The following is a 16,052-nucleotide window of genomic DNA, read 5'->3' as shown; positions in this document are numbered from 1 at the left end:
TTTAACCATTGGAAATTGATGTAATATCTAAGCTATTAGGATAATTTTTTATATAAAATATTTCTGATGAAACCGGATTTTTCTGTTTGTAAGCTAGGTTTCATGACTTCATAACTGATTTGATCTTGATTTGTTCCTCAAGAGGTAAGAAGCAATATGCATACTTTCAGAATCCCTGATTAGTTTGCTGTGTATGTTTCTAAAAACGGGAGTTTTTCTTGCCCAGGACTTACCAGCTAAACAAGTTAATTTCAGTAATCTCATTTTGCTTAGACTAAATTCCCCCCAAATAAATGAAAAATAAACACAATATATAGACTTACAGATCATCTGGTATTTTCCTTCTGAGAATAGTGCATAGGAGAGAGAAGTATATTATTGAATTTAGACCCAAATGGTAGAATTAATATTTTCCACAGACTGGACCACAAACTCTCAATTTCTATGTACTAAATTTAGTGCCAGAAAATATAATTCTGTTTACTGCTCTCTGCATTTCTGGCTATACCAGGGCTTTGCTGATAGTTGCTGACACTACAAAGAACAAGTGCCTTGTGAGGGTAACTAGTTTGCTGTTCAAACATTAGTTCCACGGGTGCCTGGGTGGCTCAGTCATTTAAGCGTCCAACTTCAGCTCAGGTCATGATCTCGCAGTTGGTGAGTTCAGCCCTGTGTTGGGCTCTGCGCTGACAGCTCAGAGCCTGGAGCCTTCATCAGATTCTGTTGTCTCCCTCTTTCTCTGCCCCTCCCCTGCTCATACTCTGTCTCTCTCTGTGTCTCTCTCTGTCTCTCTCTCTCTCTCTCTCTCTCTCAAAAATAAATAAACATTTTAAAAAATTAACAAAAAACAAACAAACATTAGCTCCAGAGTGGCTGCCCTATAGTGGAATCAGTAGTCTAAGATCTGGTCTTCAATTTTTCAGGCCCAGACACGTGATGATTTCTTGCATGCATAGAAGGCAATCTCAGGTGGAATAACACATCTAACCACATTCAGAAATGACTGACTTATAAATCTGAAACAAATTTGATTATTTTCAGCAAGAAATAAAATTAATGAGTCAACTAGATACTCTTGTTGATCTGAAGGTGTATTCCAATTTGTATGAACAGGTTCGTTTATAAGTGTGGAAATGAAGCAAATTCAGTTGAATTTTCTTAGAGCTTAATTTGATTCAGTTGTGATACCTTGATATATTGATCAAAACTTATTAGTTTTGGCTTCCATTTTTAATCCACTCTGTTCATGGACTCTTTATATGATTTATGGTACAGATTATTTTATTTTATCTACTTACATTCTCATCCTGGAATTGTGAATTAGGCAATTCTCTAATTCTCTTCTCCATTCATTTCCAAAGCATTGCTTTAGGAAAGATAGCTTCTGCAGATAGCTAACATCAGTCACTCTGTGCTGTTTATTCCTTTAGTTTACCAAGATCAATATCATCTCCATTATATGTGATCGTTGTACAGTAACCAGCATACCCTGATGGAAACCATAGTGGTGTTCTCAGGAGCTGGGTCTTGTGCAGCACACAGAGTACTGTTGCATTTAGACGCTGAGCTTCAGGGTGGTAACTGTGAATAGGATAAAAGGAAACAAGTTTAAAGACACCAAAAAAATTAGTGTGTATGAAAATAGACTAATTATTTTTCAAAGCAGTAGTGAAAGGCACCTTCTCCCTTTTTTTACTCATTCTTGACCTCACAGTGGTAAAGTGAATTCTGGACTCTGCAGAGACACAAAGTACAGTTCAGTCATTCTGCAAAGGGCACAAATTACTAGGTAGGCATATGAGGGAGGTTTCAGATTCCCTAAGGCAGATGTGCTGAGTGAATTTGGCCTGTTTGTCCCAGGCTTGAAGAACACACACTCTTTTTTTATGACTTCATTTTGTGATGTTAGTCAAATTGGAGCCTGGAGGCAGGAGATAGCCCATAAAGGCCCATTCTAGTGCTCCAATTCAATCATCAGAAGAGAGACGTGGGTGGCTCCTATATCCAGGAAAGCTACATTTAAAATATCTCCCAGGAGGCTGATCTTATAGTATTTCAAAGCCTTTCTTTTAAATATATCCATAGGCGTTTCGATCATTATTTTTACGGTGCTATTTATAATATGCAAATTCTAGAAAAAGGATAAGCACAGGTTTGAATTATAAACCCCCATGGATAGGAACTGACACCAATCCAATCCTAACACACTTTGACAATGTTAGCAAAGCCAAGAGCCCAGGTGAAAGGACTCTGCAACCTGCCACTATTGTTATTCTGGAAGCCTTAGAAAATTGTCTTTTTGGAAAGAAGTAATCTGGCTTTTTAGGAAATGGTAGATTCATATCACAATAGATCCATCCAGAAGACTGGAGAATCCTTATAATCTAAAAGTCTAAATAAATGTTAAAAATGAAATTTGTCTAGACTACCATGAATTATATTTTAAAGATTAGTAATAAAATCACCAGATGTGTTTATAATAATTATTTTAAAGAGTTCATTAAAACCTTTCTTTTTTAATCTGTAAATTCATGGCCTTGAAAGATAATGTCTCAGGGCATCATTTAATAATAACAAAAGTGAAAAAGGTTAAAGGCTATCACCCAAAACCAGAGGCTCTTGCCTGCTGTAAGGTGGTGACAGATGAGCCTGTCAGATAGGGTGGCAGATTACTAGGCAGGTTGCTGAATTTTTCTTTCTAGGGTAATCTTTTACATTTTGACAAATTCTTCCCTGTTTTGAGATGATTTAAACATACCGTTATGAAGCAGATCAGAGCTTCTAAATCAAAGTTGAAAATTGTCTCTGCTGGCAGGAGTACAAATATGTGCAGTGAACATGTACATAAATAAATGGGAAAATTGTGTACACGTTTGAAAGTATTTGCTTTCTGGCGGTCTCCTGTGGAGAAGTAGAACAGTAGAGAAGAGGGGGAAGTTGGGAAGATGAAATTCTTGCCCAAATGTCATTATTTCTCTTACTCTATGAACTTCTCAGTCTGTTATTCTGTCTGAGTTTTTCATCACTGGAAATGGAAGTTCCGTGTAGGCAGGAATCACCATGTGGGTTTTTTTCACCAATATATCCAATCATCTGGAAAGTGCCTGGCACGTAGTAGGCCCTTTGTTTATATTTATTGAATAAGTCAATTCATGAAATGTGATTAATCATAACAGCCTCTCTGTATTTGGTTTGAATGTTTTAAAGAGGGGGGGAGGGTATGAGGCAAAGGAACTTGAACCCTTTTGGAAGAAGATTCTTATACAAATGCAAAGTGATATTGTAGTCCCTTTTCTTTCATTGCTTATGCAACCTTCCAAATCAAAATCATCTTTGAAAGCAGCAGCAGTTGACATCTACCAGAAGTAGTATGACACCAAGACTCAGCCTTGTTCAACTCCCTGGACCTTGGAATAATAAATTCCAGCTTCACTTCTCCTTATATGACTTTGGCAATGTTACTAACCCTTTGGTGACTTGGTTTCCTCAAATGGAGACACAGGTAATATCAACCCAACGAGTTGTAAGGATAAAATGAGATAATTCATGGGAAGCACTCCATAAATGTTAGCTTATATTACTGGTGGCTATCCAAGGATTTTTGCTCAGTGCATTGTTTCTGTCTATTTGTCTACCTGAGCATGCGTATTAGTTTCCTAAGGCTGCTGAAACAAAGTTCCACTAACTCAGTGGCTTAGGACAACAGAAATTTCTTGTCTCACCATTCTGGAGACTAGATTGAACTCAGCGTGTTAGCAGAACCACCCTCTCTCTCTGAAAACTGTACTTTCCTTGCATTTCCAGCTTTTGGTAGCCCAAGGCATCTCGGCTTTTTGCAGTATACTCCTAATCTTTGTATCCACCTTCACATGGACTTCTCCCTTTGTCTCTTTACATCATCCCTCCATGTATGTGTGTTTAAATTCTCCCTTTTTATATGGACACCAGTTGTACTGCATTGACACCCACCCTAATGACCTTACCTCAACTCAATCACCTGTGTAAAAATCACCTGTGTAACCCTAATAAGGTTACATCCTGGGGTGTTGAGCGTTAGAACTTCAACATATTGGTAGGGGAGTAGGTGAAATGATCCATAAGAGCCTGATTCTATATTTTTCTCCTCAATTCAGTGTACTTTTCTTTCTGCAATGGAGAAATATCATATAATATGGCACCAGATTGGGGAATTGTTGGTTTAAGTTTAGCTTTTCCACTAACTACCTACATTGAAGAAAACTCAAATTCTGCAAGTCTGGGTTACTTTATAAAATAGACGGGGTGAGATGATGTCTAGCATGTCTTCTAACTCTAAAAAGTTCATGTTTATAATGTGTGCCTCTCTTTTTCTCAACTATGGTATATATCTCAAACTTCCATGATGCTTAATACATCTTGATGTCCCCAACCAATAATAAAGATTCTAATGTATTTCATAGCCATTTTCAATTGTCTCAATGTACACTTATATTAAAATCCTACTGTCTGTAATGCTAGTTAGTAGGATTTTTATCAGATGAAAACTTTGTTAAATTTAGGTTGTGAAAATGTCTTCATAGTGCCAGCAAACCTTTTTTGTAAGGTTTTTATTGCTTTTTAAATTTTTCTAAAATTCATAGACATTTTTTTGCCAAGGGCCCTCAATATCAAAACAATATCCAAAATATAGGAGCTTGTAGTATGTCTTTTCTGATTATAGTATGATGCAACTCATGTGAAGAACCATAAAATCCAAACTTAAGATGTTAGGGGAAATAAATTAAATTCTGCCACTGACTCACAGACTATTGGCAACTTTCCTGAAAGTTTGCTTAGACTACCATTATAGAGGACTTAAAAGTCTACTCCACTACAGCTGGAGGAAAATTTAAGAAAGGAAATAGAAATCTGTGCCAGCTCTCAGAACATTTTTAGTGTCTCCTAGCCAGAAAGGGTTGACAATAGATTCAATAGCATCAAATGGCATTTTTTTAATTCTTCACCTCATCTGAAGACGGCTGCCCTAGGTGTTCACTGAACTGTTTCTTTCTCTTTCAGCTTCCTCCATCCTCAAAAGGGAGAAGCGGCTAAGGACAAAGAATGTGCATTTTAGCTGTGTCACCGTGTACTACTTCACCAGGAGGCAAGGCTTCACGAGCGTGCCCAGTCAAGGGGGTAGCACCCTGGGCATGTCCAGCCGCCATAACAGTGTGCGCCAGTACACTCTTGGTGAATTTGCAAGAGAACAGGAGAGGCTCCACCGGGAGATGTTGAGAGAACACCTCAGGGAGGAAAAACTGAACTCTTTAAAACTAAAGGTAAAAAAAAAAACGTTAGGAACTCACTTTTTGCAAAACCTTATAACCTTACCTTGATTTTGGTTGAATTAACCATTTTCATATTTATATTCACTGACCAAACGACATTTTACACAACAGACTGCCTGCTAAGGCTTTTTTTTTTCCTTTTACGCAAAAACAGTAAAGTGTCTTCACTGCAAACAATGTGGAAAACTTACCTGACATCATTTATTTATTCATTCAATAAATATTTGTTATTGTGTGCTACTAGGTCATGCACCCTATACTGGGGTTGGGGCCAAATGGTCTCAAAAATAGATGTGGTCCCTTATCTCCTGGAACTTCCATATTAATAGGAAAGAAAAACATCAATCATGTAAACAAAATAAACTCACAGCTTCATTAAGAGCTATAAAGGAGAGTTGCAAGGGGTTCTGAAAGTAGTAACAGGGAACTGATATGGTCCAGAGGTCAAGGAAGGTTTCTTCAAGGAAGTGACGACTGAACTGAAATCTGAACAGATAACTAGGCCAAAGGGTTGGCAAGAGTGGTCCAGGCAGCAGGCAGAGCCAGAACTGCCTTGTGCCAGAGGAAGCACAGTGAGCACAGAAAGGCTAGTGTGGCTGGAGCAGAGACAAAAAGAATAGATTATTCATGAAGTAGATTATACATGAAGAAGGCAGGACAGGGCTTTGTAGATCATGCTAAGGCATTTTTTTTTCTCTTCATACTAAGAACATCAAAAGTCATCCAAGAGTTTTAAGCGTGGGTCAGGGTACAGAGCGGTAGAATAATAAGATCTGGTTTGTGCTGTGATGTGAGTATAGTTTGGGGTTAAGGGTTGCCATGTTGGTAGGGGAACATACAGAGTTAGACAGTTAAGAGGCTATCACAGTAGTTCAGGAGAGATGTTGATAGATTAGCTAGACTGATGGTGGGAAAGATGAAGAGAAATGGACAGAGGGAGAAATTTGGGAAGTAAAGTCAACAGTTCCTGATGACAGACTGGATTTGAAAGGAAAAGAGGGGTACAGTCAAGAATGATTCCTAAATTTCTGGCTTACAAAACTGAACAGGTTGTGGGTAATAGTACCTTTCTCTATGACGAGGGTATGGCAAGGAATCTGGGAAGAGGAGCAGGTTGGGGCTGGGATCAGAAGGGAAGAGGTAGATAATGAGATTATTTTTGGACATACTGATTTTTGAGAGGCTTTTGAGTCATTAAAGAGATGTCAAAGAGGTGTCCAGGCCACATTAGAGATGAAGTAGAGAGAAACAGCTCAGAAACTGTCTTTCATCAACCAAGACAATCTTTAAATATGTGCTGATCCATCAGCCTATCAATATATAGGAAATGCTCTCTCATCATTATCTAATGACAAAGGAAATCTTTTTTAGGTAATCCAGGATACTTAACATAAAGAGCCTCTTGTTAAATAGCTGAAGACCATAAGTACACCTGCGTTACCTGTACCTTTAGCTTCCAGGCGCAGAGGTGTGCTGTGTGTTTTAAAATACCTTGTTTGTATATCTGCAGTTTGTATATCTGCCTTGTTCCCAATTGTATAAGAAGGCAGTTGTTCAAATTAACCTAGACACAACCCTAGCCTAGAGTATGTCTCTATTTCCTTTGATGGTATTTTTGACAAGTTTCACTGAAAGTCCCTTAGGATCTTTTTTGGTAGCAATCTGCTATTATTGTTGTTTTTCATGATCGCTTTGCATATAGCTTAATTTAATAATAATTCTAAATTTTCTTCTGAAATCCACCCTCTGCCTTTCTAACCTACTGCAAACCGACTCTACACCCTCCTCAAAGAACAAAGTCATTCTCTGAACTCAAACAATACTAATAGCTGCCATTCATTAAGTGATTTTTATTTCCCAGGCATTCTATAAACATTATTTAATTTAATCTTAACAAAGACCCAGCGGGATAGGTAAATTATGAGGCCATGTGTACTGAAGAAAAAGAAGCACAATGATGTTAAACACTGACTCACTCAATAGAAAATCGGTTATATTATCCTGTTACTTCCTATTCTAAAATTAATTGATCACCCCCTCTAGGCATTGGGAAAGACAATCTCTGTACCTATAGGGAGTCATACCTTTCTAGAGTTTGGTACTGTGTGAAGTGGTTTTTAACAGCTGGGAGACTATAATTCTGAGAACCAAAAGATTTATTATGGTGAACTTTGAGGCACATTATACATGTGATGAATGTTAGGAAGAGCCACACACCCACAGGAACCTTCCATATAAGGCAGTAATTTATTCTGATATTATAATTTATATTCAGCTGCTTTTATGCTGTTTTCTTTACTAAGCTGAAGAAGAAAAGAAGAAGAAGAAGAAGAAAAAGCATCCCACTATTTATTCATTTTTTAATTTTTTTTTAAAGCTTATTTATTTATTTTGAGAGAGAGACAGAGCAAGGGTGGGACTAAGAGAGAGTGAGAAAGAAAGAATCCTAAACAGGCTCCACACTGGCAGTGTGGAGCCCAGTGCAGGGCTTGAACCCACAAACCATGAGATCATGACCTGACCCAAAATCAAGAGTCAGGCACTTAACTGACTGAGCACCCAGGCACCCCTATATTTCCTTTTTATTGTTCTTAGTGTTGGAAGTTGGAGAGGCAGTCATTCGAGTGGGTGTTATGGCAAGCCAAGGTTTGTCATTGATAAGTGAAAATATGCAGATTTCCCTTTTGGTGAAGATATAAAAAGAAGATATTTGGATGTCATTGCTCCTTTCAGATGAATACCAAGCAAAAAGATAATGGGATTCTAAGGCGATCTCATCGTAGCTTCATTGTACTGAAAATATTTAGAAACTCAGAACCATATCACATGAACCTAATAAAAGATCATAGTAATGTGGACTAGTTTGCTAAAAAAAATCTGAGAAGACTGAATGGAGAAACAGTTGTATACTTTAATTATAATTCCTCTAGTATATTAAGTTTTATGATTTTTAAAATATCAACTATATTTACCTAAGGTTTAGCTATCCCAAATCTAAAATTAGCTATCCAAAAACATGAACTATCCAAAAATTTCACTTTGGTACTTGGAATTTCACTTCTAATGTAACATTTTGTCTTGAAACATTAATACAAAATAAGTGTAGCTAAATTGATTCCATTATTTTGACTGGGGCAGCAGGAAGGTCCCTGGCACAGAGAAGGACTGAAAAAGGAAAGTAAGGATTATTAAAGACAAACTTCAACTCTGGCTTTGACTGGTGGTGGTTCTCTGTGAGTAGCAGCAAGCTGGCTATTGAGTGAGGACAGAAAAGGCCCATCTGACAAGATAAACATTTCCCAAGGCCCTCTCCATGGAGACCAGATAAAACACCACAGGAAATTCATTGGACCTGGAACTGGGTAGTTTCCCTTTTCCTTATTTGAGAACCAACAGCCTAGAACAGTAATGAGAAGTTCTCCCTCCACTGTGCCTCATGTCTTTACAGGGTGTTTCTCTACGTTCCAAACAGAGAACCCACTAATGCAATGACACCTCTTCCAATGGGCCCTTAATAGTGAAAGATCAGTAAACAGAAACACTCACTACATACTTCTTGATGTTCTCTTATAATAAATATTTTGGAAGCAGAATAAGAATAGGAATTTAGTTTTTCCTTGTAAAACTGATTCTTATTTAGTAATCCATCTCTTAATCAAATTATAAATTAGACACGTTGGGAAATAATATATGCAATTAGATTTGTAGAACACATCCAATTCTGTTTGGGGGTTCAAGCGTCTTTTTTGTTGGTGGTGGTGGTGCTCAAAACATTGTCAAAAAACCATCAATACACAAAGCTGATTGAATAAAATGGTTGTTCCTAGAAGAAATAACTAGTTTGAGATTTCTGCATTGCAGAGAATAGTCCGTCTTCCCTGTCAAGCCCATTCAAACATGTCATACTCTTCACAGTAATCAAGGCAGTCATGTTAATACTGTACTCTTTTCCAAATTAAGTGCTTATATTTCATCATCTGCACCACATTGTTGAACAATTACATTAGCCTTTATTCCCATTTCACATGTATCTGTAAAATGCATTAGGCAGCCATTTATGTTTCAAAGAGCCTTGGCATTCCAATTGCCTCTGGGTTATATCTTACTGGATTCTACTACCTTGTTCTAGGAAATTTAATTTAGCTTTCACAGCTTTGACTGGCTTCTCTTTCTCAATGTTTTTCCAACCTTGTTCTTTTTCTCCTTTCTAAGATCAAAGGCCTATCGCCACTCTGGTACCATTTCCAGTTACTTCCAAGGGTTATATAGTTTTCTCAATTTTTCAGTCATGTGTTCCTTGAGTAATGCTTGGTTGTATGCTCTTTCTTAAAAAAAAAAAGTTGCCAGTTGATAACTTCCTTTAATAATCAACCTTTTAAAACTCTCTATTTAAATTTTCTTCATCCCAAATCTCATATTTAAGGCTGTGCTTTATTCACTTAGTGACTTACCCATGCAACATAATTCTCCCCCCTTCACCTCCAGCCTTGTTCCTCATATCCCTTCAACAGCCTCATGATTTACTAACCTCTAGGTAAATATCCTACATGCTCTGGAAGATGTAAAGGATTGGGGGGTTGTAAGAAATGGTTGACATAGGCTATTATCTCAAGTCTGTAGTTTCTAAATTTTTGGATATGTCTTTAACCACATCCTGGTTCTATAGTTCTCTATTAGATGAGTCAGAGTCTGCTGGCCATGGTATATTTTAACTCCATTTATCCTTATGGAACTTCACTGTTGGACTCCATAGAACTTGCTCAAGAGCATACTTAGTGCCAGTGCTTCCAGAATGTATCCTTAAATGGAGCCCTGCTCCAACACCAAATGAAAAACTTTGATACCTGCCAAACACCTGTTGTGTCATGTGCACAACCTATTTTAACAAGTACAGAAAAAATATACCTAACCAAAGTGATGGAGACTGACAGACTGGGCTTCAGCTCTGGGCAAATGCAATACATTAAAGAATATGTTCTCTTAAAATACTGCTGATATTTTAACTTTAATGGAACAATTAAGCATATGTAATCAAATCTTTATATTCTTGTGCAATACACATTGATCCTCTGGTTCAGGAGTAATCGATTTAACAGATTCTCCTTATCAAACTATGGAATGCATCCAGTGGTGTGCTAGAGCCACAAAAGTTGCTCACTGAGGTGTATTGTGCATATATCTTCCCAATAGTAGTTTAAAATCAGCCATGATGAGACTATTTACACCATGGGACTTGACAAACACAACATATTAGAACTTTTTTTTTCTCCCCAGAGACATCATTGTTAAATATCTACCAGCACACTGCTGGATTCATTTGGCTTAATAGCCACCACTAGAAGAAGCAATGTTGACCTAAACCAGAAAGGGGGATAATGGAACATATGAAAGTTTATGTGTCTTGTATGTTGACATTATCCTCCTTTCTGGTGATTTTTGTGGTGGTACAAAAGCCACAGACACATTGTGAATCCAGGTTGTTGAATTTCTTATAGGCTGAGACAGTAATCAAATCTTCCTGGTTCTTTGGGGGCATAATTAAATTGGTTCCATTTTGCCACCTGCTGTTAGCAACTAATGAGCAGAAGAATTATACTATAGGATTTGACTGAATATCAAAATAACATGAATATTTCTCTTTAGTTTTCCAGAGAATTAGTGACTACCTTGTCTATCCAACTCATACCGCAAAACCAAAAATTCTTTCATCAAGTATATGTCCAGTACAAAGCCACTTACTCCACATCTTTGATGCCCAGAGCACACTGCTTTTTGAGATAACCAATTCTATTTATCCAGCTATAATTGTTAGAAAGTTCTTCTTTACATTGACCAGTATGCTCCCATCTAATTCTATCTTTTCATCCTAATTCTGCCCTCCAGGCACACAGAATAAATCCTGTCCCTGTTCTCTAAACTCCAAGTGTTTGAAAGCAGTAGTGATGAATATGCAAATGTTTGACAGTAGGCTATGTGGGTTCCTTGTGTTTCAGTTCTATAGGATTAAACATCCTTAGTTCTTTCTACTAATCCTCCTAGGGCATGGATTTCAGACCTTTTATCAGCTCGGTTAAGTTCTCCTGGATATAATGCTGTTTGTTAATGTCTACCTCAAAATATGGTACTTGATCTGGACATTGTACTCCAGATGGGATCTATCTGGTGTATAGGAATGTGTTATAATATCCTCTCCCAAGTTGGGGATGCCCTATCCCTGAGAATACACTAAAAGATACAGTAGCTTTTTAGACCTTGATCAATTTGTTTGTTCATATTAAACTGATAGTAAATAAAAGAGCAACAAAAAGCAAGCAGACAAACAAAGCCCAGGTAAATCAATTCAGCTTCATCCTGTAAATCGAAACTTTATACATCTCCAGGGCAAGAATTCTCTTTAGTGCTGAACATGACCTGTGATCAATGAAGTTTGTTCTTTAATTTGAATAAACTTCATCTTGTCATACTCAAATGTGATAAGCCTACCCCTTAGTCTTCATTCAAGATATGACTTAATGGGAATGCAAGCTGGTGCAGCCACTCTGGAAAACAGTATGGAGGTTCCTCAAAAAACTAAAAATAGAACTACCCTACAACCCAGCAATTGCACTACTAGGCATCCAAAGGTGTGCTGTTTCAAAGGGACATATGCACCCCCTGTTTATAGCAGCACTATCAACAATAGCCAAAGTATGGAAAGAGCCCAAATGCCCATCGATGGATGAGTGGATAAAGAAGATGTGGTATATATATATACAATGGAGTATTACTCGGCAATCGAAAAGAATGAAATCTTGCCATTTGCAACTACGTGGGTGGAACTGGAGGGTATTGTGCTAAGTGAAATTAGTCAGTCAGAGAAAGACGAATATCATATGACTTCACTTGATGAACATAAGGGAAGGGAAACAAAAATAATATAAAAACAGGGAGGGGGACAAAGCGTAAGAGACTCATAAATATGGAGAACAAACTGAGGGTTACGGGAGGAGTTGTGGGAGGCAGCATAGGCTAAATGGGTAAAGGGCATTAAGGAATCTACTCCTGAAATCATTGTTTCACTATATGCTAACTAATTTGGATGTAAATTTTAAAAAATAAAAAATAAAATTAAAAAAAGGTATGACTTAAAAATTATATTTAACAAGACAAAGTCCAGTTCAGGGTATTCTCTCAGAGTAGTGATCCTCAAGAGGAAAGGAGGGAGTTTCCCCTTCATGCCACAATGAACTCCACCTGAAACTTGTTGGTATATGTGGCACATCCCTCATTCCCAGCCTCACTGGTGTCCAAAAGAGCTAAGCATAACTGTTATTAGAGACATTTTCAACTTCTCAGATAACTAAAAATTCATGTATCTAACCATACTCTTATTAATGAGTTCACATTTTGTCCTTCCATGTGTAGAACATAAAAAACTTTGTCCAAGAAACTCAAAACGAGATCAGTGGTATTCCAGTTGGGTTCCATGGGGTCAGGACTCTGTATCTCACTCCAGCTTTCATCTATTTTATAGCTTGAGATTTTGAATGGAGTTTAATTTGACAAATGGACATTCTCTCGTTAGTGAACCCAAGCGATGACTCTAGTAGTCACTGCACTGCTCTTTTTCTTCAGATGTACAGAAACCATCTGTTTAAATAATCCTTTCTAGAATATTACCTAGAATTAGCTTTTTTTTAAACAATTCACTCCCATTTTGATCATCTTTTGTTTCCTTTCCCCATAGCTCTTCACACATATTAGACTGAGCAACCATAGCTTTAAGCTTTTTCATTGCTCCATAGCATGAATGGCCTGGACCTGGGCATGCTTACATAAAACAGCTGAGTACTATCTCACTGTCCCCCCTTCTCTTATTTTATTTTATTTTATTTTATTTTATTTGAGAGAGGGAGAAAGCATGAGCAGAGGAGAAGGGCAGAGGAAGAGAGAGAATCTTAAGCAGGTTCCATTCTCAGCAGAGAGCCCTATGTGGGGCTCAATCCCACAACCCTGGGATCATGACCTGAGCTGAAAACCAAGATTCAGATACTCAACCAACTAAGCCACCCAGGAGCCCCCCCATCTCTTTTTTATATGTTAAATCCTTGCTAACATATCTGATCTCCCTTCTGGTTTGAAGGTTTTCTCCTTGATAGAGACTATGGAATCAGAATAGGAGCTAAATAATTCTTCTTTTTGCCTTTGTATCTACCCTTCCTTTTAGTTGTCTATCATTTCCTCCTCCCTGCTACTTCTGTAACTTGCACATGTATTTTGTTGCCCTTCCCACACTGTATCTTATTTATTGGATGATCATCTCTCCACCAGGCTGGAAGCTCTAGATGGCAGAACTCTCATACATCTGTAAATCCTGACACCTAGTACAATGGCTGGCAGTGTAGCATAATGATTAAGCATTCATTCATTCATTCATTCAAAAATATTTCTTTATCAATTACCGTGGAACTGCAGTTAACAAAGTGCTTGGGGTACAGTGGTGAACAAGACAGACTTGGTCTCTCTCCTCATTGTGTGCACATTGTGATGGGGGAGATACACACGAAACTAATCACCAAAAATAATATATTAATACAAAATTGGGCAGCATACTATGCTGATTAAATTCAGGCCAGAGTTAATGAATTAAAAGTCAGCTGAGATAATCAAGACTGATATGTTAGCTGCTTCTGCTGGCATTTCCATTAGAAAGTCTACCACTAAGGGGCAGGGGCTGGTTAGCTCAGTTGGTTAAGCATCTGACTCGGTTTGGGCCCAGGTCATGATCTCACATTTCATGAGTTCAAGCCCTGTGTCAGGTTCCGTGCTGGCAGTGTGGAGCCTGCTTGGGATTCTCCCTCTCCCTCTCTCTCTGCCCCTCTCCTGCTTGCTCTGTCTCTCTCGAAATGAATAAATAAACTTGAAAAAAGAAAAGAAAGTCCACCACCACATGCTCACAAAATAGGTACCCAAAAGAAATGCTATAGTTTCAGCTTGTTTCCTGTTTTCTTCTTTTCTGAGCTCTTATTCTCTGTGTCTGAATCATATTTTTCATTTCTGAATGAGCTAAATCTAAGGAAGCTTGTACTGCTCTTTCGTCTGCTATGCCACAGCACTGAGATCGGCTCTTGGAACGTGGCTGCAACCATATCTTTTTTTCCCTTCTGTATAAGATTTCACTATTCCTCAAAGAATGTTTACTCTAAACTGTCTTAAAAGCCTGGCTTTTCCTTTGAGGTCAAATAGACCTGAGTTTGATTCTCAATACAATCACTAATAAGCTAGACTCTGTCAAATTATCTTCTCAAGGCTTCAGCCTTCTCAACTATTAAAAAAAAATACTTCATAAAATTGTTGTACAAATTAGGTGAGATAATCTATATAAAGTATGGAGCCCAATGACTGGTTTTCATTATATGGTTGTGTTGGTCATACTCAACATCATTATCATCACTATAATAGGCAGTAATCAGTGTTTATGGAATTGAATTTTTTTTCACCTTATTTCTTTCCACTGTCATTTTTACATGTGTTAATAACTTTGTAATAACTCTTTCTTACTAAAAGTACCTTTTGACTGCGAAAAGGAAGTGTTTTCATTTTTGTGGGGTTTTGTTTTGTTTTTAGCATTTAAGTCAATCCACATTTTCAGTACTATTTCCCTCTCCATATTCACTTTGCATTGAATTAGTTTTTTCAGGAACTTAATCCACCTAAAATTTCATCTCATTGGAATTTATGGTGGAATTCATTCACTACATGACATGACAAAAAAAAAAGGTAGGGAATTGAATGCTGACTTTCACTTGAGCCCCCCTTTTCCTGTACTTGACCTAAAGCAGTCTGAGAATCATTCCACTGATTCTGACAGTTATGTATCCCATCCTGTATGTGTATTTAGATGGGCAAGGGTTTTACTCTACTGGGCTTTGGGAACTATTTGTTCATATTTATCAGTACAAATCAGACAGCTTTGTAAAATTGATATGTTTAAATTCTGTCTCTTTAAAGAAAGTTATAGTCCTTACAATTGTAGAATGAGTCTGGACAAGTTACATGGTGACTCAAGATTTAAGTCTCATTTTAATTATCATTCTTGGAACAAAGCAAGCAAACACACACTCACACACCCAAGTCCTTGGCCTTGAGATTCTTCTAATATCATACAAAAAAATGCACACAAATGTAGGATAAATCTAAAATAAGGTAAAGATCATTTAATCGAATCATGAGTTAAGTCTTACTTATCACCTGTAAAGTGACAAAGCCAGAATACAGGAGCTATTCTCTAGATGCCTACAGTTTATTTACTTTTTGTTCTTTGCTTATGGACCAAGACAGGAAGTGATCCTGTACAAATTCGCTCATCTGGATAATTTGCAGGCCAATAAAAGGACCATGCTCTGTCCCATCTCACACCTTTGAAGCTATTGTTGTTCAATAGTTTCAATGAACAATGCTGTTCAATCAGCATTAACTGATATTTCCATCATATCACATAATTACCATTTCTTTTTCATGATGGGAACATTTAAAATGTACTCTCAGCAACTTTCAAGTGTGTAGCACAGTTTTGTGAGCCACAGTCATCATGCTGTACATTATATCTCCAGAATTTATTCGTTTTTTTTTTTAAGTTTATTTATTCATTTTGAGAGAGAGAGTGAGCGAGCAAGCACGAGTGGGGGAGGGACAGAGAGAGAGGAAGAGAGAGAATCCCAAGCAGGCTCTGTGCTGTTCACATGCGCCCAACATGGGGCCCAACCT

At 37.6% G+C, this 16,052-nt stretch overlaps 1 protein-coding gene across 3 annotated transcripts in view; it reads left to right on the top strand.

The window, feature by feature from the left end:
• CSRNP3 (cysteine and serine rich nuclear protein 3) overlaps positions 1-16,052 on the top strand; it is a 212,192-nt gene that overhangs the window by 178,763 nt on the left and 17,377 nt on the right. For all 3 annotated transcript variants that reach the window (XM_019458184.2, XM_019458191.2, XM_019458202.2), the window contains one exon: positions 5,038-5,297. In XM_019458184.2, the coding sequence (XP_019313729.2) occupies positions 5,038-5,297 (260 nt within the window). The remainder of the gene's footprint in view (positions 1-5,037; positions 5,298-16,052) is intronic.

This window comes from Panthera pardus, unplaced genomic scaffold (assembly GCF_024362965.1).
Source record: "Panthera pardus isolate Hobbes unplaced genomic scaffold, ASM2436296v1 HiC_scaffold_10, whole genome shotgun sequence".
NCBI lineage: Eukaryota > Metazoa > Chordata > Mammalia > Carnivora > Felidae > Panthera > Panthera pardus.
Note: the sequence above shows the minus strand (reverse complement) of the source record. Positions and strands in the feature narration are given on the sequence as shown.